This window comes from Salarias fasciatus, chromosome 8 (genome assembly GCF_902148845.1).
Source record: "Salarias fasciatus chromosome 8, fSalaFa1.1, whole genome shotgun sequence".
Lineage (NCBI taxonomy): Eukaryota > Metazoa > Chordata > Actinopteri > Blenniiformes > Blenniidae > Salarias > Salarias fasciatus.
This window is the reverse complement of record NC_043752.1, coordinates 3,364,646-3,389,924: the sequence shown is the minus strand read 5'-3', so window position 1 is coordinate 3,389,924 and position 25,279 is coordinate 3,364,646. Positions and strand designations below refer to the sequence as shown.

General features: G+C 45.8%; 3 protein-coding genes and 1 long non-coding RNA gene across 4 annotated transcripts; 2 read left to right on the top strand and 2 right to left on the bottom strand.

Annotated features, from left to right (window-relative positions):
- Positions 1-3,088: 3,088 nt before the first annotated feature.
- Positions 3,089-4,983, bottom strand: LOC115393443 (uncharacterized). Its single transcript, XR_003931951.1, has 3 exons — positions 4,904-4,983; positions 4,710-4,816; positions 3,089-3,877 (listed from the first exon to the last, which is right to left on the bottom strand). It is a non-coding gene; the product is annotated as an uncharacterized LOC115393443 (long non-coding RNA).
- A 365-nt stretch (positions 4,984-5,348) lies between these two features.
- Positions 5,349-7,908, top strand: armc7 (armadillo repeat containing 7). Its single transcript, XM_030097592.1, has 3 exons — positions 5,349-5,541; positions 6,132-6,275; positions 6,349-7,908. Exons 1-3 carry the CDS (start codon positions 5,436-5,438, stop codon positions 6,690-6,692), a joined length of 594 nt encoding a protein of 197 aa, XP_029953452.1. The 5' UTR covers positions 5,349-5,435; the 3' UTR covers positions 6,693-7,908.
- Positions 7,441-25,175, bottom strand: acsf2 (acyl-CoA synthetase family member 2). The gene is made up of 16 exons (XM_030097590.1): positions 24,916-25,175; positions 23,431-23,626; positions 22,738-22,866; positions 22,527-22,580; positions 22,328-22,446; positions 21,821-21,983; positions 21,213-21,308; positions 20,972-21,123; positions 19,498-19,589; positions 19,343-19,419; positions 10,509-10,616; positions 9,405-9,556; positions 9,147-9,288; positions 8,249-8,359; positions 8,087-8,155; positions 7,441-7,774 (listed from the first exon to the last, which is right to left on the bottom strand). Exons 1-16 carry the CDS (start codon positions 24,999-25,001, stop codon positions 7,715-7,717), a joined length of 1,806 nt encoding a protein of 601 aa, XP_029953450.1. The 5' UTR covers positions 25,002-25,175; the 3' UTR covers positions 7,441-7,714.
- chad (chondroadherin) lies at positions 11,602-19,085 on the top strand. The gene is made up of 4 exons (XM_030097591.1): positions 11,602-12,561; positions 14,932-15,095; positions 15,463-15,608; positions 18,166-19,085. The coding sequence occupies exons 1-3, from the start codon at positions 11,770-11,772 to the stop codon at positions 15,602-15,604; spliced, it is 1,098 nt and encodes a 365-aa protein (XP_029953451.1). The 5' UTR covers positions 11,602-11,769; the 3' UTR covers positions 15,605-15,608; positions 18,166-19,085.
- Positions 25,176-25,279: the final 104 nt, after the last annotated feature.

Genomic DNA, 25,279 nt, shown 5'->3' with positions numbered 1-25,279 from the left:
TTTTTTTTTTTTTTTGCGGCGGATCAGTGGTTCGCACTGCCACGTCACAGCAGGATCATCTGTTTGATTCCAGGACGGCGCCTCAGACATGAAACCAATAAACCTCTGGAAAAGCTGCTCCATCATGAGTGATTTGTTTCTCTGTAGTCTTTTGAGTGAGAGACCAGTTTTTGCTCATGTAAATGAGAAAACGCTCATATTACTGGAAGGTGTTGCAGATTCCATCTGTCTCCTTCTGTCTCCCACCAGTGGGACTCTGTGTGACCGTCGGAGTGATCAATCTCATAGATGTACGATCAGCAGGGGGTCTTTGATGCTGGGATGGTTGGTTTGTTGCAGAACTCAACTGCAGTGAAAACACTTTATTCTGAAAACGGTGCAGTTTGTCCTTCTCTTATGAACTTTTGAGACTTTGCCATGAGTTAGTGTTTATGTTTGATGATAAATGGACTCCTACTATGATGCCAAAGAGAATTTTAAATCATTTTAGCAGTTAAATAGATTTATTTTTTAATACGTTTTGGTCATGAGGCCTGAGTGAATCAAATTAATTCAGCAATATTGATCTCTTCACTCCTCAATTGTTAGCTAAATTGAGTCTTCTAATCTTTTGGATTTTGGAGGAAATAATCTCCAAACTCATTGAGGAAAAACATTTTTTTTACTGTATTTTGGAGGTAAGGCTATACTAAGACCATTGATTATAGAAAACTGAAAAAAAAAACATTTTTCTGATAATTTTGAACTTAATAAGGAGGCAAGCCTATGATAGCTGAAAAGTAAAAAAAAAAAATTCGTATTAATTTCCACATTATTTTGGAGGTAAGACCATAGATTAGTAAAAATTGATTTTTTTTTTAAATTTCACCTTAATAAGGAGGTGAGGCTATTATCAAAAAAAAATTGGGTCAATTTTCACCCTTCAATGGTCTTACACCTCCAAAATGAAGTGAAAATTAGCACAAAAAAAAAAAACTGTTGAATTTTTAACCAATCGATGGTCTTACTATAGCCTTACCTAAAAAAATGTAGTGAGAATTATCATAAAAAAATGTTTGTTAAATTTTCACCCATCGATGATCTTACTATAGCCTTACCTCCAAAATGAAGTGAGAATTGTCCAAAAAAAAAATTTGGTCAATTTCTACCCATGGGGCCTGCCCAACTATGTCAAAGACTGCCCTATCTCTCAATGATAAAGAATCCTTTAAAAAACTCCTGGATCCAGACAGTGATCCGGATCATCACCAAAATTAATGGATTCTAAGTTAGCCCAAGACCCACCTTTTCACAAAGTGTCATTGCAATCCAACAAATCAACAAACCAACAAACCGACGTGATTACATAACCTCCTTGGCGGAAGTAAAAAATAAAAAAAAAATTGTTTTCAAATTTCACTCACCGATGGTCTTACTATAGCCTTGCCTCCAAAATAAAGTGAAAAAAAGTCTTTTTTTTTTTTTCAATTTTCACTTATCGATGGTCTTATTATAGCCTTACCTCTGAAATAAAGTGAAAAAATTGAAAACATTTTTTTTTTAATTTTCACTCATCGATGGTCTTACTCTAGCCTTACCTCCAAAATAAATTGCAAAAAAATTAAAAAATTTTTTTTTTTTCAATTTTCACTCACCGATGGTCTTACTCCAGCCTTACCTCTGAAATAAATTCCAAAAAAATGATTTTTTTTTTCACTTTTCACTCACAGATGGTCTTACTATAGCCCTTCCTCAAAAATGAAGTGAGAACTGTCCAAAAAAAAATTTGAGTGAATTTTTTTACCCATCTTACTATAGCCTTACCTCCAAGATGACGTGAAAATTATCAAAAAACTTTTTTTATTTTCACTCACAGGTGGCCTTACCTCCGAAATAAATTGCAAAAAAATTAAAAAAAATTTCAATTTGCACTCATCGATGGTCTTACTTCAAAAATAAATTGCAAAAAAAAAAATCAAAAATTTTTTTTTCAATGTTCACTCTTCAATGGTCTTACTATACAATGCCTTACCTCCAAAATGAAGTGAGAATTAGAAAAAATAAAAGTTACGTTTTTAACCAATCGATGGTCTTACTATAGCCTTTCCTCAAAAATGAAGTGAGAACTGTCCAAAAAAAATTGGGTGAATTTTTACCCGTCTTACTATAGCCCTTCCTCTGAAAGAAATTCCAAAACAAATATTTTTTTTTTCAATTTTCACTCATCGATGGTCTTACTATAGCCTTACCTCCATAATACAGTGAAAAATAATGGGTTTTTTTTTCAATTTTCACTCACCGATGGTCCTTATCTCCAAAATAAAGTGAAAAAATTTAAAGCATTTTTTTCAATTTTCACTCATCGATGGTCTTACTATAGCCTTACCTCCATAATACAGTGAAAAAAATAAAAAAATTTTTTTTCAATGTTCACTCTTCAATGGTCTTACTATACAATGCCTTACCTCCAAAATGAAGTGAGAATTAGAAAAAAAAATTGTTAAGTTTTTAACCAACCGATGGTCTTACTATAGCCTTTCCTCAAAAATGAAGTGAGAACTGTCCAAAAACAATTGGGTGAAGTTTTACCCGTCGACGGTCTTACTATAGCCTTACCTCCGAAATAAAGTGAAAATTATCAGAATTTTTTTTTTTTTTTTTCAATTTTCACTCATCGATGGATTTACTGGCCTTACGTCCTCATTAAAATGGAAAATAGAAAGAAAAAAAATCTATTTTTCATTCACCGATGGTCTTCTACAGCCTGACCTCCTCATTAACCACTATGAGACAGTTCCAGTCCTGACAGGCTGACCAGTCCTCCAGTTTTACTGAGGCGTAAGCCCCGCCCACCTCTTACTAAGAAAATATTGAGTGGAAAATGCCTTTCTGTCAGCCAGAAGGTAAAAACAAGTTGAGTTCTTTTTCTTTTTTTTCCCCCCTTTTTGCCTAAAAACGAAAATATGAGAAATGGAGCCAATTAGTGGAGTCTGACGACATCGAGGCAGAAAATCCAAATAACAAATGGTACCAATTCGAATCAGAAAAAAAAAAAAAAATACATTTTTAAAGCTCAAGTAAAGCTCTTACCCAATTTGTTCAAGTTTAATTATTTACTGCATCTTTGAGCCTGCTCATTCTCATTGAAAACACACAGAATTCAGCCAATAACTCAGAAATTAAACTAAATTAAACTCAGAAATTAAATTAAATTAAAGCATTTTAATTTGATTTTTGCTTCCATAAGTCTCTCCATCTGGATATTGATCATCATTTATAGATCTATAAGAATTGACATTGCCAGAACATAAAGATCAATCATCTCGTTGAGGGAGAGGATTCCTGTTGATAGAATCAGAACGTTATTCTCAGTGTCTTGGTTTTAATTTCCCCTTAACTCGATCAGAACAGTTGTATTTCCATCATTTTCTAATCACACACTAAACTGTTTCTGTCTTCATCAGTCTGTACATTGATCAGAAAACTGAAGAACATCACCCCCTCAGTGGAGCCTTTCATCTGTTGGAAGTGTTGACCTCTGCCCCCTGCTGGACAGATCGCTGAGTGCAGTTTCAGAGTTCATTAAATCATCAAGCAGCAGTTTTTCTGCAGCAGTTTCCCTTGAGGAGCAGCAGACAGGTGGAGGCAGGTGGAGCCCAGCTCTTCCCTCCATCGCTGAGTTTGAACTCCTCCTTCAGTCTTCAGACGCCGCTCTCCCCGGTTCTGCAGCGGCCAGGAGGAAGAGGAGGAGGAAGAGGAGAAGCTTCAGCCCTGCTTCTTCTTCTCCACCAGCTCCTCCATCTGCCGCTGCCTCCTCTCCAGAACCTCCTGAAGCCTGGCGTCGTTCCGAGCTCGTTCCTGAGCCCGAAGCTCCGCCACGTCCTCAAAGAACCTGTGTCTGGGGGGAGGAGGAGGAGGAAGATGAGGAGCATCAGGACGAAGAGGCTCCATCAATTTCTTTTCAGTGTTAAACTTTAAGTTTCACCAATCAGAAATGAGAATAAATGAATTTTGTTTGCCGTTTCAGATTTGAGTGATTGTTTCAATTAGAGTTTTGCTATCAATTTTCAACATTCAGTATTTTTTGTGATTTGTTTCTGTTCATTTCAGTTTGTTTTGTGGCAAATGTTTTTATATTAAAAAAATTTCTATTTTCAAAATTATTCTCTCAAAGCTTTTATTGATTTATTTTACATGTTTGCAGTTTGAATCTCTTTGTGAATGCAATCAGACTTTTCTTTTTCTTTCTATTTTTAGGGAAATCGTGTTTATTTGTGGCACTTTTGTTACATATTAAATACATTTCTTCTGCTTTTTTTCTGTTTGTTTTCTAGTCTTCATTATTCTAATGCTGCTTTTTATTTGCTGTGTAATTCAAGAGTTTTTTTCTCCTAGTTTTGGACCACTTTGCATCTTATTTCAGAAGGTTTATGTGTCTAATTTAAACCTGTAACTGAGGGATGTCATGTGTTGGAGCTACACAGCGAGTGTGGAGGTTAATCTGGACATTTTTCTCCGATAGAGACATTTGATTAATAGTTTATAGATTGAAGAAAGAAGCTTGTTTCGTGAATTTGCGATCAGGGACTCAGTTATGTGTTTGACATAATGTTTGACCTGCAGAGTTTACATAATGGCAACACATGTAACCTGGACATTAAAACACGGATGAGATGAGAGGAGATTAATGAATGTATGCGTGTGTGTGTGGCGGTGTGTGTTTTGGTTACCTGTTGAAAAAAGCAGCTCCTAGTCCAAATATGAGCGTCCCGAACAGGATCGGTTTGGTGAGACGTTTCCCGGCGGAAAGTTTATGTTGCTGCATCTTCAGTAAAACCTGGAAAAGTGACCCGAGACTCAACACTAACTTAGTTTAGGTTAGTGTTAAAAAATTCGACTATTAGATTGTTTTTTTGCTTCTGACCTTTCATGAAGACGCGCTGATGTTTCTGCACGGAGCTGCACTGAGCGGGACACGCCTCCTTCCCAGGGGACTGGACTTCCGGTCCAGACAGGAAGTTATCTGCAGATGTTACGTCAGAAATGTAAAAAATATATTTCATTTAAAATTTCGAATATGAAAAGCAAATCAACCCAGAGCGAAAATATATACGTATACAAAATAAATCTCTGCTGAATGTTTTCATTTTTTACGATCACTTAAAAAAAATTTATCTACATGCAAGAAAAATTCAGGGTTTTTTTTATATGTGTAAGTTATTATTTTTGATGTGACCTAATATCAAGTGTTTGTTTTACGTTTCGATGTAAATCAGAATCAATTTTAAATTTTACAAATGTACTTTACAAAGCGGAACTTACTGTTGTTTTGCTGCGCAGTTTCACGGACACATTAGAAAGACGGACAGAGGAGCCAGAAGATGGTGTAGGTTTGAATTCTGAGTTACACATTAGTTTTTCTATTTTTCATTTAGTTTTTTTTGTGGAAGTTGTGGATGTTAAAGAGCTTCGCGATGCGGAGGAGCGGCTCGTCTGAATCTTCCGATCGTTTTGAATATTTACAGACTTTAGTCACCGAGTTCCAGGATACAGACTCAGACGGTGCGTTACTTTAACTTTAATACTAGTTTCGGTAAATAAAAAGGTTGGAACAGATGCGACGAATCACCGAGAGTCTTTTTTTGAACCTCCTGAAAATAACGTTTTATCTTTGTCCTAATTTAATTAAAAAAAAACTTCAATGCAGCTTTTTGAAAATCCTCCAACTGAGTGGAAAAATGCAGCTCTGCTCTGCAGACTGAACTGAGCACACTGCTCATTACCATTACTGCTTCATTAATAGTTCAGCTTGTTACTTATTTATTCACCCCGGATTGAAGGAATTCGTTCAAACTTACGTCATAATATAAGTATAATCTAATGTTCCAGCAGACTGAGACCTCAGAGGTTTGAAGAAAAGCAAAGTTTCAGTAGGACTTTTAACCAAAAAGAGGATATACAGGCTGAGTTAAGCCCAGCATTGTGATGACACTGAACTTTTTAAACAAAGATTAAAAAAAAATCCAACTGTTGAATTTAATGAATAAATACATAATTTTACATAAATGATGAAATGACTGATGTAGCTTCAGCTCACATCTAAATAATATGAAGTATGAAGAATGACCTTTTACATGACCTTTCTGGATCAGAGGCGAAGGAGCAGGTTCTGGCCAACTTGGCCAACTTTGCGTACGATCCGAAGAACCTGGAGTTCCTGCGGCAGCTGCAGGTTCCGGACCTCTTCCTGGACATGCTGACGGAGGAGCAGGAGAACCTGGTGGAGTTCGGGATGGGTGAGCGCCGCCGCCTCTCGGGAAGCGCCTCGTCGTCCTCGGGCTGTTCCGGTGAAGCTGTGTTTGTGTTCAGGAGGGCTGTGCAACCTGAGCGCCGACCCCGACTGCAGGGACGCCATCCTGCAGAGCGGCGGCATCGAACTCATCACCAGCCGCCTGTCCAGCCCGCGGGAGGAGACCGTGCTGTCGGCCATCACCACCCTCATGAACCTGGTGACCCCGGCGACCCGCCCCCGGATCACCGACCCCTCCATCCTGCACTGCATGCTGCGCTTCTCGCTGTCCGAGAGCCCGCGGCTTAGGAACCTGTCTGCCGTCTTCCTGCAGGATGTCTGCAGCGAGGAGCAGCTGGACCGCGCCCGGAGCCAGATGGCGGGGCGGCACTCCGCCGTGGGCATCCCGCTGCCCCGGGACTGAGCCGGGCCTCCGGCTTCCGCTGACTGAACAGAGACGGAATGACACATGAATCTCCATCATCCCACCAAGAGGTTCTGACTGGGAGACAGAACTGCAGCATGCTGGGAAACGAAGAACATGAAAACTCCACCTCAGAGGCCTGCTTCCAGAGGACGGTGCTACCAGGGCTAACCACTGCACCACAGCTGCTAATTAAAGGAAAACATTTATTTTACTGTAGTATTCCATTCAGTCTTCTCATCAAACGTCACTGAGTTGGAGGAAGATGCTCTGATCTGCTCCTCGGTGTCATACACTTTCCCGCCACACGGGGGCGAGCATGTGACGTGTGTGTGTTCACAGGAGGTTCAGTCCTTTCAGAGAATATTAGTTTGTGATATTTGGCCCCAGAAGCAGCATGAAAGCTGAGTGATGCAGCAGAAACAGGTTGAATTCCTTCCTGTAAAAACAGACGCCGACCTGTTTTCCCAGCATTCCTTTGGCTTTGTAGTGATTTCCTCAGATCCAGGCTGGACCTGGCTCTCCAGGTTTAGCACTTTCTGGAAGGAATAGCATGTCCCGAAACATTTAATCCAAAAATATGCACAATAGGGAGAAAAGAAAACCCTTGAGTAAAGGCTGAGGTGGGCTGGAGGAGCAGGACGCTGCTGGAACCTGATCCTCCAGACCAGAACAGAGAGCAGCTCGGTCTCCACAGAGCCTTCTCACAGGTGTGTGTGTGTGTACCTGTCAGAGAAAACACTGCCAGCTGTTTTGAATTAAGTTTATTTGATGTTTGGGTTCATGAAAAGGTTCCCAGCCACCTCACTCAATCATCCTGACAGACTTTCATTCACATGTCTGTCAGTTGAAGGTAAAAATATGAAGTACAAAAAGGCTGAAGTGTGAATTCTCAGCGCGTCTCTGGTTAAAATGTCCCTGATTTCGTCTGGAACTGCTCTGTGTGGCGGATGAAGACACACCGAGCGGCTGCAGGTTTCCGGCTGGTGTCTGACGTCGGCCTGTGGAGCTGCTGGTCGGCTTCATTTGGGCTTCAGTCCGAGCTGCTTCTCCATCTGGGCGCTCAGGATGTTCTTCTGGATCTGAGGAACGACCACGAACCGCTTTAAGGCCGAGACTCAGAACTGAAAAGAGCCTCACGTTTCTGTCTTCTGCCGCAGTCGACTGAAAACCTGAACGGAATCGTTGCTGCTTGTCGAAATAAAAGTTTCTACGAACTCAAACCAAGTTCTGCCTTTTCATTCAAATGACTATGTATTTTTATTTAATTTGGGTGGGTCAGCTAGTGGAGGAAGATGCTCTGTAATGTGATGTCAGTAGTGTTTCTAATCTGTTCTCCACTTCCTGTCCATCTGGCTGCAGTTCCTCCACATTATAGTCGTGCTGCTGTTTACCTTCCCAGTGACGGTCAGCGGGTAGCTGGTGACGAACTCGACGTATCTCGGGATCTTGAAATACGCGATCTGAAAGCAGGAGGAGGATTCCAGATGATTCCAGATGATTCCAGATGGGGGGAAAGACGGCAGATTGAGGGAAGCGTGTGTTTTTGGTCCCACCTGTCCTTTACAGAAGGCTTTGATCTCCTCCGCCGTGCACTCCACTCCGTCCACCAGCTTGATGCACGCACACACCTCCTCCCCCATCCGGGGGTCGACCACGCCCACCACCTGACCAGCCACAGCCGGGGTCAAAGGTTAACAAAGGCTGAATACTGGCAATGAGGTCAAATTGAAGTGAAATGACAAAAACTAAAAAGAATGAGAACAGAAACTACTTAAAACTCAATGTGTAAAATATATTTAAAAAGTTGAGAGAATAAAGCAAAGATTAACTTAAATTATCAAACAATAATGCTAAAAGTCAAATTAGTATTTTTAAATGCAAAATACCAAAAAAATAAACAAACTGAAAATGGATGTCAAAGAATCAACATAAAAAATTTGAACAATTTGTTTTCATATTAAAACGGACAAAAATTTACAGCATTTTTTTTTATTATTTATTTAAAATACTGAGGATAGAAATGAAATAAATAACAAAGGCCGAATGTGTTCAGAATGAATTCAAATAATAAAGATAAAAAGTAATATTTTCAGAAGTAGATCTTTTTTTAAGTAGTTATTATCCATATAAAAAAAAAATCAATTTTATTTTATGGCTTTAAAATGAGAAAAAAGGGAAAATTAATTTGAGAACTTAAACGTTTTTCAAGGTATTTACAACAAATTAAATTTCAAGATGTAGAAATTAAAAATCGAAAGAAGAAAAATAACATTTAAGTCAGATACTGTGCTAAAAGTTAAAAAAGAAAACACTGAGATTAAAACCACAGTCTATTAATAATAAATTGAAACTGAAAAGACGCTCCGTTTGCTGAGAACCATCAGTGTGTTCTCCTGCATTCTGACGCGCCGCCACCGGAGGCGCTGTGGGACGCTCCGCGGTCCGCCTCACCTGCACCTCCTTCACTTTGGGGTGTGTGTGGAGGAACTTCTCGATCTCCGCCGGGTAAACGTTCTCTCCTCCTCTGATGATCATGTCTTTAATCCGGCCTTGGATCTGCAGGTAGCCGAACGGATCCAGGCGGCCGATGTCTCTGGAAGCAGGACGGAAACACGCAAACAGCCAATTCACTCACGGAGCCCTCTGGTGGTGCAGAGTGGTATTACATCGGTTTGACAACAGTTGTGACTCCAGCTGCTCTCCACTCACCCCGTCTTGTACCAGCGGTCTTTTCCGATGCACTGCCGGGTGTTCTCCGGGTCGCCCCAGTACTCCAGCATGACGCAGTAGCCCCGGATGCAGATCTCCCCGTTCTCCCCCACCGGGACCATCAGCCCCGTGGACGGGTTCACGATCTTCGCCTGGGGGGTGGAGGAGGGGTTCATTCATTTCATTTAGAGAAAAATCTGGGTCATATTTTCTCGATATTCTTGTCACTTGAAGTGTTGATCTCAGCTCACCAGGTGTGATCCGGCTCGACAGCGACCGCATGCTTGTCCAATTTAAGCAGATTTATGTTGAACTGAATTCCATTTGTGACTGTTCTGTTCATTTTCTGGTACTTCTGTGTTATCTCGGTCTGTTGTGTCTCATTTCACTGTCTTGTGTGTGTTGATGTGTTTTGTGGTTGTGCGTCCACACAGCAGCATCACTCACGTTTTTCTGTTTTTCTTTCATTTTGTGAAGATTTTCTGGCGCACTTCCTGGTTGTTTGCATCGGTTTTTCCTCATTTCTCATTCTGCTTCAGCCATAATGTGAGGATTTTGTGTGCAGGGATCATTTGTTGCATCAGTTTTGGACTCGTCTTGTAGTGACATGTCTCTCTGTCTGCCTTTTTGTGGTCATTCTGTACATTTTTCATGGTTTTACATTGCTGTGGATCACTTATAGTGATGTATATTTGCTGTTTTGGTTTTCTTTGAGACAACGTGTTTAATGGTTGTGATTTTTCATCCTTTTCTGTCTTTTCTTTAAGGCTGTTTTGTGTATTTTTGTTACATTGGTGTTTACTTGTGCGTAGGTTTCCACGGCATTGAGCATTTTTGTGGTCATTTGTCTCATTTTGACGCGGGATTTGTTCTATTGTTGGTCATTTTGAGGCTTTTATTTTTTAAATTTCAGTGCAGTTGATTTCTGTCTTCGTGGTGATCTTGTATTTTTTTCTGAAATCATTTTCCATTTGTGGTTTTTTGAGGCTGTTTTTGGCGTCAGACCTGGCCACTCTCACGTTGTTGTGTTTTGGTGTCCTGAGGACACACAGGTGGAATATTAAAGGAGTGTATCTGAAAACTGGTGTGTTGCAGCCGACGTACCTCCAGGTGCTCCATGACGAAGCCGACCGAGTTGCACTTCCTGTCCATGTTGTCCAGCGGCGAGGCGGCGAAGGTGACGGGGCTGTTCTCCGTGGTGCCGTACCCGATCTGACAGACAGACACACACGTCAAATACACACACTACAAACGGCTCAATTAAACTTGTGACCTCTGACGCTGTGCCTCCAGTCGGCAGCTGCAGGAGCCCAACGGAGGAACCGAGAAGAAACAGGGGAACCGGAGGAATGGAAACAACCCAAATGGACCGGAGCAAAAACCATGGAGGCAGCAGATCTGTGAGGAACTGACGTTCAGTCCTGAAGACTCAAACATGAAGGTCTGGAATCGCGAGATCAGTGAGAACCTGGTCATAGCTGAGAGAAGGAACGTGGGCGAGTCAGTGCATTCAGGACGTTCAGTCCTTCCATGTTTAGAGAATGTCACACTGATTTTAAAAGATTTTAGGAGTAGAAGGAGAAGAAGAAGAAGAAGAAGAAGAGTACTCCCTGGCTGAAAAAGGATTTTGGCTGCCGTTTGGAGCAGCACCACAAAAAGCACATCAAAACGTGCAAGAAATTGGGGTGTGGTGCACTATGAATTTTTTCGGTGTTCCGGCAAAAGAATTCTGAGAAAATTCCAAAACAAAAGTGCATTTTTTCCCCATGTAAGCGGATGAGGGCCGATTTCATCCCTGAACAAGTCCATCATGTCTTGCCATAGGTCGATGTAGAGACTTCATTAAAAGATCAAAACGTTGGGATTTTTGTCCTCTGTCCAGATGTGAAAACCTCATTTCAATATCTTCTACTTAATTTAAACTGTGACCTGTAAAGTCTGGTAAGAATTTCAGTCGTTTAGGAGTTTGGCAGAGTCGGCAGCAGCTGGCAGGCACAAAGTAACATTCCCTCTGGAATTTTCGAGCGCATTTCTGTCGTTGTGCAGCAGGTTGCAGATTGAGCGTCAGACTGAATCCTCCTCTCTGGTCAATCTGCAGTTTCCACTTGAGGATATTAACGACTTCAACTGGAGCTGGTTTGCAGTGAGTGGCCGGTTGAAAAGGATCCAGCAGTCAGACTTAAACTCTCCCTGACATTTGACTTCCTCCTGCAGAAATCCACTGGACGTTATAAATAGAGCTGTGTTCCTCCTCCTCCTCCTCCTCCTCCTCCTCCTCCTCCTCCTCCAGCTCCCCTGCTCTCTGCCTCTCTCAGGATTTCTCTGCTGTTCAGCCGGAGCTGCTGCTGCTGCTGCTGTGGTCGGGATGCGCTGCGTGAGCCGGCTGCTGCTGGGGACCTGCCTCCTGGTTCTGGGCCCCGCCGTGCAGGGCGCCCCCTCCCCGGGTCAGTGCCCCAGCCTGTGCCACTGCCACGGGGACCTGCAGCACGTCATCTGCGACAGCGTGGGGCTGAAGAGGATCCCGCGGGTGTCGGAGGCCACCCGTCTGCTGAACCTGCAGAGGAACAGCCTGGGCGCCATCCCCACCGGCGCCTTCAGCGACAGCAAGGGGCTGGTCTCTCTGCACATGCAGCACTGCCAGCTGCGGGAGATCGGCTCCAATGCCTTCAAGGGGCTGAAGAAGCTGGTCTACCTCTACCTGTCCAACAACCAGATCAGCAGCATCAAGCCCGGCGCCTTCGAGGACCTGGCCCAGCTCACCTACCTCCACCTGGACGGGAACCAGATCGCCGAGCTCAGCAAGGGCATTTTCTCCCCCATGATCAACCTCTTCGTCCTGCAGCTCGACAACAACAAGCTGCGCGAGCTGCGGCCGGGGACCTTCGCCGGCGCCCGGGACCTGCGCTGGCTGCACCTGAGCGGCAACGAGCTGAGCACGCTGCAGCCGGGCTCCCTGGACGAGGTGGAGAACCTGGCCGTCCTGCACCTGGACGGCAACAGGATGTCCAGCTACCCCGCCGCCGCCATGAGCAAGCTGCGGGTGGTGGAGGAGCTGACGCTGGGGGGAAACCCCATGAGGACCGTCCCGGACAACGCCTTCCAGAGCTTCGGACGCTACGTGGAGAAGCTCCACCTGGACAGCATGGGTCTGGAGAAGGTCAGTGGGCGACGCTGCTGCACCTCAGCTCACACTCAGCTCAGAGGGCACACACACGCTTCGGGTTTTGAAGGAAAGAACATTTAGATAATGTCACTTCAGAGCGGCTCATCAAGCTTAAGGTTAACTCCTAACCCCGTTCAATAAAAGAGTGGCATGAAGGGAATCAGCAGGTTACAGTTATTCTGCTGGAAAATGCGAAAAAGTGTTTCAAGGTAGGTGAATAATTAAAAAAGAAAAGTGATGTCCTGTCAGGGTCTTTGCTGTGTTTTTTAATAGACAAATAGATCTGCTGACATGATAAAATGTAAATTTATTTGGTTTAAATGTGCAGCAATACTGATTAAAAACTGTTCTTTTTAGGATCTTTAATGGCTTCAGTTCCACAACCAGTATTTGATTGGCTTAAAAATGTCATGGATGTTTGTTTTTAAATGGAAGAAAAGTGTAAAAATATCTTTAGCTTCTTTCTTTAAAACGTCTGTAAAGAGTTTTTTTTTTTTTTTTTAATCTAGGGAAAGTAGAAAAACAGGAGTTCTATCAGCCTGGAGTCTTTGGATGCCTGTAGGGATATTTGCTCATGTTTGGGGTTGTGAATGAGTGTATTTACATGAGCAGCAACTCGCCACCGGCCACAGACCAGCAGGCATTTTTCACACAAGAGGACACGAAGTCAAACGGATTCTTCCACTGCGGCTGCTCCGGTTTCAGACGACTAGAAGACTGAGGCTCAGCTCTGTGAGTGAACCTGGAACAGGACTAAAAAAAACCACCAAAACTAGTCTGAAGACTCACAATAAAGAGCTAAAAGAGAAAAAAAAACACACTGATGAGGCAGAAAGACGGTGCAGTAAAGTAGAAGAGTTTCAGTTGAGCTGTAGAATGAAAGTAAAGTGGGCCTAAACAAGAGCCCTGAGGTTCAGATCGTTCTGGGTATGAATGGGAAATAAGATAGTGAAGTTGGACTTTTTTTTTAAAAAAAATTCAAAGAAACTCTCCTGTGGGGGCCGACGTCCACGTCCCCCTCAGCGGTACGAGATCTCTGCTGGACCAGCCTGAGGTTAATCTGATGTACGAAGGAGCCCAGAGGGGAAAACTGAAACAACACACTTCTCACGCCGAGGCTGCGCGAGAGCCAGGTGGAAGCAGCAGGAGGCCACGGGCGCAGCGCACATTCAGCCCTTTTCCGGCCAAACGCTGGTATTTTAGGGTGTTTTTGTTTGCTGGAGCTCGGCCAAGCATGTCTGAGTCGAATTATTACACAAGTGTTATTTTCAGAAAGGTGTGTTTTCCCCGGGTCCTGTAAACAGGTCAGGAGGGGTGAGGACGCAGGTAAACAGGAGCAGGGTGTTCCACACTGCATGAACAGGGGTATTTTTGGCCGCCGTCGCCCCAGCTGAATGGACAATCGGGCCCTTTGCGAGCTTTCCCGGCAGAGGAGCGACAGAAAGAGTGAAAACACCTCGGCCGTGCTGGACATCGTCCATCTTCCACTGCTTCAGAGTCCCAGTCCTCGCTCCTCAGTGGAAATTTCCAGACGGCCTCGCCGCCTTCCAGACTCAAATAAAACCCGGCTTTGAAGCCGGCCTGGTCTCCCCAGTCCGTCCTCGTCCTCCGCTGGGAGGAGACGGGACTTGACGCAGGTGGGTTCATGTCGCACCTCTCTGAAGCTTTTAGCACCTCGCAGACGGTCACGAAGCAGAGCGGGAAGAAAGGAGCCACTCAGCGTCGGTGTTGACACAGCAGCAGCAGGAAGGAGACTCTTCCATCTGTCTGACCTCCAGACGGAGGCTGGACCGACTCTCTGGTGTGTGAACGGCGGGGCAGTTCAAAACCCGGACACACACCACAAAGAGTCTGTAAAGGCACGAACCCCAAACGAAGACGACCCGACGGCCACCGAGCTCCGTCTCTCAGAGCTGAGAGGCTGATGGTTCAGCGTGTGGCTGCTCTGACACGTGAAGGGAAAAATAACATCTTTATAAAACCATCAAGTGTCTCAGCCAGAACAAACTTTATTCTCCTTCCTGCCAGTTTGAGAAAACTGATTCCTCTGTTCTGGTGGAGTATTTATCCAACTTACACTGCAGATTTTTGACATTGCGAGAGCTCTGGCAAGTTCTCAGCCAGTGAGAAAAACAAGCAAAATGAAATATTAAAGTTTGTTGAGACCACCATGAGGAGAAACAAAGCCTTTAGTGACGTGAAGGTCAGTCATCCATAAATGCTCAACAATCAGCCTCTAATCCTCTAATACAAACCTGGATTAGTGAGTGTCCGGGTTCAAACCGGGAGTCCTCTCAAGAATGTTTTCATGAAAGACTGAACAGATTTTGTGTTCCTTTGCTGACTTTTTTGTTCCTCTCCAAGTTCTCAGACGGTGCGTTCACTGGCGTCACGGCCGTCAAGTCGCTTCACCTGGACAACAACAAGCTGAGGTCTCTCCCGAAAAGCCTGGAGTTCACCACCATCACCAACCTCACCCTGTCCAACAACCCCTGGAGCTGCACCTGCCAGCTGGCTCCACTGCGCAGGTCCCACTTCACACTCCACACCCACTCATCAGTGTTTACAGACTGTGTGAAGATTCAAGAGTCGCTCTGCTATAGAGCTACAGCTACACATCTGGAGTTCACACACCCAGGATCAGAGTGCAAAATAACCCCCCACACACATGGATCACACGTTATAGTGTATCGTTTATGGATAAATCCTCCATCATCATGTACATGTATGATGTGATGAGTCACTTTGGTTTTCGTCGATGTTTGTTGCTGTTAAAGTGACAGAGAAACGAGAAGAGGACATAAATGCATAAGGACATAAAGCAGCTGTGAGGATCAGTTCAGCTGCAGACTGTCCGCCAGAGAAACATAAATCTGGAGTTTGTTGTTCCTGCAGGTGGATGGACTCCAGCCGAACCCGTCCGGACGCCATGTGTGCGTCTCCCCCGGCGCAGAAGGGAAAGCAGGTCAGAGACAGTCCGGCCTTCAGCGGCTGCAGAGTGAAAGCCAAGAAGGCCAAGAAGGGCTCGCGTCACTGAACCGGTACGAGCCGCCGAGTCCGCCTGAACAAAACTACCAGGGCACACTGGGAGATAAACACGGCGCTAACGGTTAGCTAAGCTTTACACATGAAGCCTCGCCCCAGTACATGAAGAATCATCGTTTTAGAGTGAAAATGGATGTTTGACCTGCTCCGTGAACTTTCAACACTCACTCCTGCACCTCCTCCTGTCTCTCATGACCAACAGGCCTGATGTTTCACCACCATTGATATTAATCTGAGTTCAATCCCCAAACATCACAGTACGAGACTCAAAGCCACTACAAGCATGTCTTCATTTAACTGCGTGTCATCAATCCTTTTAGTGGGACATGATCAATGGAGGTGAATCTCAAGTTACGTCAAAACCTGAAATTTAGAGACCCGGGAAGATTTTTTTTTTTTAACCACCTCGGCACAACTTCCACTTTTAATGCTGATTACAAAAGCTTCATGTGTCAATACCAAAGAAATTAGTTATTCAAGACTCTTCTACTCTCTCAAACCAACTTTGAGTCTTCACAGCCCAGTTTTCAGCGTCACGCAGGACCAAACCTGTAAAATCTGCCCTTTTCAAATGAGTGTCTGTTGGCCCGGAGGTCCAGCCCCTGTGGCCCAGGTCACATGGTTTCCAGCTGGATTGTTTCAGGTGAAGAGAGGAGCAGAGGTGTGGACTGATCACCACCTAGTGGTGAGTTGGATTCGCTGGCGGAGGAGGAAACAAGAAATATGTGGCAGACCTAAACGTGTTGTGAGGTTTTCAACTCCAACCTCCGGCAGAGCTCCTCTCATGTCCCGAGGGAGGCCGAGTCCGAGTAGACCATGGAGCAGCTGTTCGGAGCTGTGGTCGTAAGGTCTCCGGTGCCTGTCATGGCGGCCACCCCCTTACTTCCAGTGGACATCGAAAGTAAGGGCTGCCGTCAAGCAGTCCTACTGAGTCTTGTTGGCTCTTAGGACTCCCGAAGCAGCTGACAGGAACTGGCAGACCAAAAGAAATGCAGTCCGAGCAGATGTGTAGGCAAAAAACTGGGGTTTGACAGGAGTTCCGAGGAGGCTATGGACGAGGACTACTGGTCAGCCTCAAAGAAATTCTGGGAAACTGTCCGGTGCCTCAGGAGGGGAAAGCAGGTCTTCAACAACACTGTTTACAGTGGAGGTGGGGAGCTGCCGACCTCAACTGTTGGTTCCCCTGTTTAAAAAGGGGGACTGGAGGATGTGCTCCAACTATAGGGGGATCACACTCCTCATCCTCCCTGGGAAAGTCTATTCCAGGGTACTGGAGAGGAGGATTCGAACGATAGTCGGACCTTGGATCCAAGAGAAACAATGCAATTTTCGTCCTGGTCGTGGAACACTGGACCAGCTCTATACCCTCCATAGGGTGCTCGAGGGTTCATGGGAGTTCGCCCAACCACTTCACATGTGTTTTGTGGATTTGGAGAGGGTGTTCAACCACATCGATCGTGGCGTCTTGTGGGGGTGTTTTTGGAGTACGGAGTCCGGTGCCGTCTGTTCTCTGTATAACCGAAGCAGGAGCCTGGTCAGCATTGCCGGCAGTAAGTCGGACCTGTTCCCGGTGCATGTTGGACTCCAGCAGGGCTGCCCTTTGTCACCGGTTCTGTTCGTCATTTTTATGCACAATAATTTCTAGGTGCAGCCAGGGGCCGGAGGGGATTCAGTTTGGTAGCCACAGGAATTCATCTCTACTTTTTGCAGATGATGTTGTCCTGTTCGCTTCATCGAAACCAGGCCTACATCATGCACTGGGGCAGTTTGCAGTTGAGTTTGAAATGACAGGGATGAGGATCAGCACCTCCAAATATGAGGCCATGGTCCTCGACCAGAAGAAGGTGGTCTGCCCTCTCCAGGTTGGCAGAGAGACCTTGCCCCAAGTGGAGGAGCTCAAGTATCTCGGGGTTTTGGTCACGAGTGGGGGATGGATGGAGCGTGAGATTGACAGGCAGACTGGCGCAGCGTCTGCAGTGATGCGGTCGTTGTATCAGACCATTGTGGTAAAGGAGCGGAGCCAAAAGGTGAAACTCTTGATTTACTGGTCAATCTTCACTCCCACCCTCACCAATCGTCATGAGCTTTGGGTCCTGACCGAAAGGACAAGATCACGAATACAAGCGGGTGAAATGAGCTTCCTCTGTAGGGTGGCTGGGCGCTCCCTCAGCGATAGGGTGAGGAGCTCATTCACCAGGGAGGAGCTCCGAGTAGAGCCGCTACTCCTCCACATCCAGAGGAGTCAGCTGAGGTGGCTTTGGCACCTGTTTAAGACGCCTCCTGGACGCCTCCCTGGGGAGGTGTTCTGGGCATGTCCCACTGGGAGGAGACCCCGGGGAAGACCTAGGACACGCTGGAGAGACTATGTCTCTCGGCTGGCCTGGGAACGCCTCGGGACCCTCCAGGAAGAGCTGGAGGAAGTGTCTAGGGACAAGGAAGTCTGGGCATCCCTACTTAAGACTGCTGCCCCTGCGACCTGGTACCGGATAAGTGGCTAAAAATGGATGGATGGATGGATGATTGGTTTGGTTTTTTTTCTACTTTCTCGGACAGGAGACGCTGAGGAGGAGACCAGGAGGAGACTCGGAGGAAACCGGGTGGAGACCAGGAGGGAGACCAGGAGGAGACGGACCGGGTGACAGGCCAGACCAGAAATCACTGCTAACCCCTCGACTTAACGACTGTCCATCAGATGACAAACACCGTCATAACGACACCGTTTCTGCATTTTCGACCTTTTTCACTCATTTATTCCAAAAGCTAAAAGAGGCAGGTGGAGGATAAATTACTCCAGAAGCTCTCAAAGGACATCTGTTGAGTTTTCAACCATTCAACGGCTGAGAGCACAAAAACAGCCAACAAGCCTTTAATGGTGAGGAAAATGAGGCGAACAGGAGCCTCTGCACTCTGGAAAAACTAATTTATCCACATCAACCCACCCCTGTTTATACACTCACAAGACTATTTCTGTAAAGCTGCCTTTAAATATTTTTATATTTTAATATATATGTGTTACAATCAGTGCATTGTTTGCTGTTTTTTTTTTAAGACAAACAACCCTCTCCACAGCAGCTAAATGATCCATTTGTTGGAGATCAACAAGTTCATGAGCAAGAAAAATACAAAATATTCGTCAACAATGGGACAAAAAAGCTCCACTAAAGATTACCTACAGTTCATACATGGATTTTACAGCTTCAAGGCAAATGTACAAACATTAACCTGCATTTCTGAACATTTACTTGCGTTTCATAATTTCTCTATAAAAAGCTGAAAAACAGAATCCAGCTCATCTACTTCTACCGCTTCTGAAAATGAACGCAGCGCTATTCTATTCTGAAAAGGATGAAAAGCAGCCGGCAGGATTTGTGAAGTGTTCATGCAGATCTAATATTTATTCAGTATCTTTTCGTAACCTGGAACTTTGGAGCTCACATCCAATAAACCTTTTACAAAAGTCACAATGGAGTTTTTGTCTCTTCTCCTTTTCTTATTTTGAATCTGCATTGAACAGGAAAGGAAGACTTTTCCTGGTGAGTCGTCTCCACCTAGTGTTCACATCCAGAACTTAAAGCTGAGCTGTTTTTTTCAATATATTTAGACATTAGAATTCTTAATAAATGTCAGGGTTTCTTTAGAAAATGCCTGAGGAGTTTTGTTGGCCGTCATTGATCTTTCTGGAGGTTTATTCATGGGACTGATGAGTGAAAGCCGTTCATCCTGTACTCACTGTGATCTCCTTCATGCCCATCACCTCCATGACCTGCTTCATGAGCTCTGGCGGGCAGGGCGACCCGGACATGATGCCTGCCAGAGACGAAAAGCAGTGAGCGGTGACCAGAAGACAGGACAGAAACCTCTGGAGGGGGGGCCTCGCTCTCTGACCTGCGTCCACCGACGACAGGTCGTACTTGGGCAGGTCCGGCTGGTTGAGCATGTCCACGTACATGGTGGGCGTCCCGTACAGGAAGGTGCACCTGAAGCCGAGAGCAGAGGAGACACGCTGAAGCCTCCGGACTGGAAACAAATCTGTCTGGACACTGGGACTGCTGGGTGCTATGGTGAAGCAATCCAAATGACGAAGACACTTTTCCACATGAGACATGTTACATTAAACCAGGAGATCAATTTATTATTGACATGTTTCAAAACTCTGACCTTTTAGAAACTTCTCCACAATATAATTGGTCCAAATATTCTTTACAGCTGGAAGTTAACCTTAACTAACTACTGTAAACAGTATCACCCACACAATTATTAAGCATACTCATTATGTAACACTGCAGGATTGGAGAAAAAAAACCCACCAGGGAAAACTGCTAATTTTATCAGCATTTCAAATTTAAAGTTGTTTCATTTGTTCATTCTCTGGACTTCTATTTCCTCAAAACAGTTGTTTTTTTTTTTTTACCAGTTCTGACTTAATACCTGAGGCCATGATTTAATATTTCTCTCTCTCTCTCTCTCTCACACACACACACACACACACACACACACACACACACACTCTAACTAAAACCCACAGCTCCACTGAAAGAAAAGAATTCCTGAGTGATAAAGTTCATTTTGTTCCCTCCAGATCTGATGTCTTCACTTCAAACAATCGAGACATGAAACAGGAAAAACCGGCCAGAGCGCACGTCTTATATATCAGCTTAACAAAACCCTCAGAGAGCCGACCTTTGACCTGAATACCTGACAGAAGCTGCAGGTAAAGCTCCGCCATCTGACGGAACATCGAGCCACTGCCGACTGATCACAGTCGACACAGAAGAATGAGAATAAACCTCATTTCTCACGTGACGGATGTCTTTTAAATGTTTGCTTCAACTGATTTTAAAGGTAAAAAAAACAACAAAATTATTACTGTAAAAAAAAAAAAAAAGGTTTTACGTATTAATAGCAATATATTGAACGTCCTTAACATCATGATGAATTGTTGACAGTATGTAGTAAGACTGAGCCTTAAAAGCTCCTCCATAATTGTACAATTAATGCAAATAAATAACTTTCATATGCAAATGACAAGCTATGGCGCCCCCCCAAAAAACTACCTTTAAATGTTTTCCTGCTTAGTTTTTTAGATGAACCTGTTTCAATGAGAAGAACTAACATTAAAAATCATATATAGCTACACTTTTAAATCTTTGCGAAATTATAAATCCATCATTTTATTCTGTGTTTTGAGAATGATCTCTAAAATGTTTATCATGAAATCCTTCCTGGAATATTGAACATTTCAGGGTCTGGCATTGAGAAGAAGTCATGAGAACTATGGGGGATTCTTTGCATCCTGCAGCCGAACGCTGTGGATTAAACTCCTGATCGTCCGATGCTTCACGATCGCTGCCGACGTTACCGTTCCTTCTCGATGGCCTCCAGGTTGGCCTTCCCGCTGTATCCCACCGACGGGTAGACCAGCGTGACGCCGTGCACGGCCAGGCACATGCCGCCTCCCACCGAGCCGAAGCAGTGGTACATGGGCACCGGCAGGCAGACGCGGATGTCCGGCTGGAGGACGGGGAGACAGCGGGACAGACGCTCAGACGGCTGCTTTTGACCCCCGAGGCGGGCGGGAGCGAGGGGGCGGAGCCGCTCACCCTCCAGGTGTAGCCCATCCGTCGGCCCACGAAGTACGAGTTGTTGATGATGTTGTGGTGGGACAAGGCGGCGCCCTTCGGAGCGCCGGTCGTTCCCTGAAACAAAACATTAAAAAATAAGAAAGTATTTACACACAGGATAGATTCTGGGAGTAATGTTGATGAGAGTTCACAGGAGAACACAGAATTAAATCACCTTTTTTATAGTTGTCCTGAAGATATGCTATGATTTTCCCTTCTTTATCATTTCAAGGAAACAAATTCCATTCAGTTTTTCCGAAAAGTCTTTCCTGAAGTACGTGAGATGCAAGAAAGCCTCTTCATAAAAGCTGATATTTTCTCATCGTGGGTTACTTGATAGCTTCGGACGTCAGTTTAAATACCACATGGGAACACAGGTTACCAGGATAAGCCTTACATTCCCTGCCAGGCTCAGATTTAACGCGTATCAAATAGCAGCGACGCCCTAGAACATACCACGAGTTAGTTTCTCCTCTGAAGTTCACAGCAGCAACAAAGACCTTCTTAAATGATCAAATCTCAGAGTTTGGTGCACATGAATGGTTTTATTACACAACATGAGGAGGGACTGGGTCCAGCAGGTTTACCGAGGTGAACTGGATGTTGATGGGGTCGTCACACGAGAGCGTCTTCTGGATGTCCTGCAGCTGCCGCGTGTGCTGGCTCGTCCCCGCCTGCATCACGTCCTCAAAGCAGAACATTCCTGGCTGTCGGCTCCCGAGGACGATGACGGAGCGGAGATCTGGTAGCCTGAAGGAGGAAACGAGAGGAATGAAAGTGGGTCAGAGTTCACCGTCTGCATGGCTGTGAGAAACTGCGGCTGCAGGGAGCCTGCAGAAAACACTGGAAACATGTGGTATGATTTATCTGCATGCAGATCCTGACATGATGAGAGATATGAGACGTATCGGCCTGGCGGTCCTGCTGGAAGACTCTCTCAGACACTCCTCGACCTTTCGCCCAAAGCAATCACACGTTGCTCCGAGTTCAAAATTCACATCAGATTATCTGAACGGGTTTCGTGTTATTGATCGTCCTCCCACATCTGCAGCTGACGGGGTCAGAGATAAGAGGCGTGCAGGACGGGGCGATACCTGGGGCTCCGGATGTCTCCTGGAGTGGCCTTTTCGATCTCTGGGCAGATCTTCCTCAGCATGTCGCAGTACTTCTGGGTTTTAAACTCCAGCGGGCAGACGATGGCTTTACAGCCCACCTGCAGGGAGGACGCGGATTCATGGAGTCGCTCGGTGTCCGACGTCGGGACATTTCAGTCGGAGTGCAGAAACCACTCACCTTCTGCAAGGCGAACTCCACCTCATTCACCTGGTACGCCGGGTTTATGGCTACCTGGAGAGGAAGTACATTTAGGCTTAAAAAAAAAATCATGTTTGGGCTAAATTAGCAGCTGATGTTTTGTTTGGACTATGAGCAGCTCATGTTCCGGTAGAAGCCAAGGTCACGGCTACTATCACACATCCACGGATGTGCACGAGCGCCGTCTCACCAATATGATTCCAACTCTGGCCGTGGCGAACTGGAAGAGCACCCACTCGTAGGTGTTTGGTCCCCACATGCCGAGGCGGTCTCCCTTCTTCAGCCCCATGGCGAGGAGCCCGGCGGCAGCCTGGTCCACCTGCGGGGGACGCCGGCAGCGTCAACATGGCTGCCGGACCAAGAGGAAGCAAGAGGAAGCAGATCCCAGTGGATCCGCCAGATTACAGCCAAACAGCTCAGTAATACACGGAAAGACACAAACGTACGGGTGGCCTCCTCTGATGCATTGATAGCAAGTTCAAATATTTGTACAGTTCAATCCTAAAAAGAACTGCGAGCGAGCAGCATGACGAGAACCGACTTGTTGTGTAACGCCAAACACTCCAGAAAACACACTTCTCTGGCCCCCGGATCAGGGGCTCCACGTGGGGAAATCTGATGTAGAAACTCTATCCCGTCAGCGTTTTGATAATGAACAGAAGAACATGTTCCTGTGAAGGGAGATCAAGGACGAGATTCCTCTCGACCTGTGACCCCGCCTCCACGCACAATCACTGCAGATCAATCGCTCATTCAGGTGATGAAGGTGAAAGGTCACGCACAGAGGCTCAAATGTGATTAATGTACAGAACTGATCAACAGCTTTTTCTATAAACACTTTAAAAACAGCGTTCCTGGAGTCTGCTTTCGGTGACGGACTCACATCCTGCAGAAACTGAGCGAAGGTCTTGCGGACTCCGTTCTCCGAGAACACCAGGGCCTCCTTGTCGGGCTGCCGCTCCACGGTCTTCAGCAGCATCTCTCCCACGGTGGCGTGCAGCAGCGGCGTGTTGGACGTGCCGTGGACGTAGCTGGTGGTGAGCGTGGGGACGATGGGGGGGTAGTCCACATGGAGGGCTCTGAGAGAGAAAACCACAGGCTGTGGACGTCGGAGGGGGTTTTAACGTTACTTCTATCAAATCACATGCTTTCATATGATAGTCTCCTGCTGCTGTCAGCATGAGGATGAGTCCAGATCACAGAGCTTCCTGGTTGAAACCCGGCTTCACAGATTTGACTCTTTCCTGATCGCCGCCCTCATTTCCTGCAATCTGGTGTCAAATTACAAAAAATGCCGGAGGAAAACGGACGTTATTCTCTGGGCAGAGAGAGAGAGAGAAAAAAAAGACCTATTATCCAATTTGAACAAACCGCACCAAGAATGGAAGGTTTTTATTGACCTTAAATGCAGACAAATCATATAAATGCAAGTTGTGTAAATAAGAGGGCCCAAGACAAGTGGCTTCACAAGCAGCTGCAGGGAAAACACCCCAGAGAGTCATTCATGTTAAGAAGCTCAAACGGGACCCGAGTCTGGGAGGTTCATCTGAGAGAAAACTAAACAAAACATTCCAGCGGCAACAAGGACAAATCAGTCCAGCGTCTCCCCGAGTTCAGCTGTGTTATAATTAACTTGATGTTTCTGTAGAGGAGCAGTTTATTGTTTCTCCAGAGGGAGAGGTTTGGGCCTCATGGGTTTTGTTTTGAGCGAAGCCCCTTTGAGTCAAGGCTTCATGTCAGTTTACTCTGAAAATTATTGCCAATAAAATCACGGGAAGCAGGTAAAATTTCAGCGGGAGTAATCGATGAAACCTGTCTGGAAACTGCAGGAATTTCAGAAGTGATGCGGCGTTTCCTCACAGTGGAGGAACGACTGACCTTTGACCTGAGGACAGGACCTGGAGAGAGGCTGACATGATGTTTAAAGTCCATCACATTGCACACTGAGGGCTGCTGAAATGCGACCACTGTTTGATAAAACCTGCCGTTAGACCCTGACTGACTGAGATAATGCAGAAGGAACTGGTCCAGTCATCCCTCAGCTGTTGAGCTCCTGAGTTACTTTCACTTTGGGAGAAATGTTTGCTGTGTGCAGAGAGACGGCTCAGGCTGCAGGGCTGATCCAGGAGGTCTGATCTCAGAGGATTCAGACAGATTCAGGATCCCTGCGATCAGTCAGCGGAGTTCAGTCCTGCGGGGTTTCATGGATCAGAACAGTCCGTCTCTGTCAGAACTGATCACCGCTGTTCCAGCTCCGCACAGACTGTTCTGAGCAGGAAACGCGCCAGAAGTTACATAATCTGAACAGTTAAAACTCCGGACTGAGGAGAAAGTTTGGAAAAGTCGTTAAAGTGTGCGGGACGCTCACCGGGACGCTGCGGGGCGGATCCACGGGCTGCCCCGCGCCGAGGCGCAGCAGCTCCGGAGCAGCCTGGCGCAGGACGCGATCCGCATTTTCCCTGGAGCCGCGACGAGAAGAGAAGGACGGACTGGAGCGCGAGGAGAGCGCGCACCGCACTGCAACACGCACTGGAACACGCACTGGAACACGCACTGGAACACGCACTGGAACACGCACTGGAACACGCACCGCACCGCAGGCTGCAGCAGACTGGAGGCGGGCCGCTGCTGCTCCCTGACGGGGTTCGAACCCGGAGTCACACGGCAGGTTAAATGAGGTTACGGCCGCGCAGGCCTGCAGGGGGCGCTGTTTGCAGCTCGGAGGAGACAAA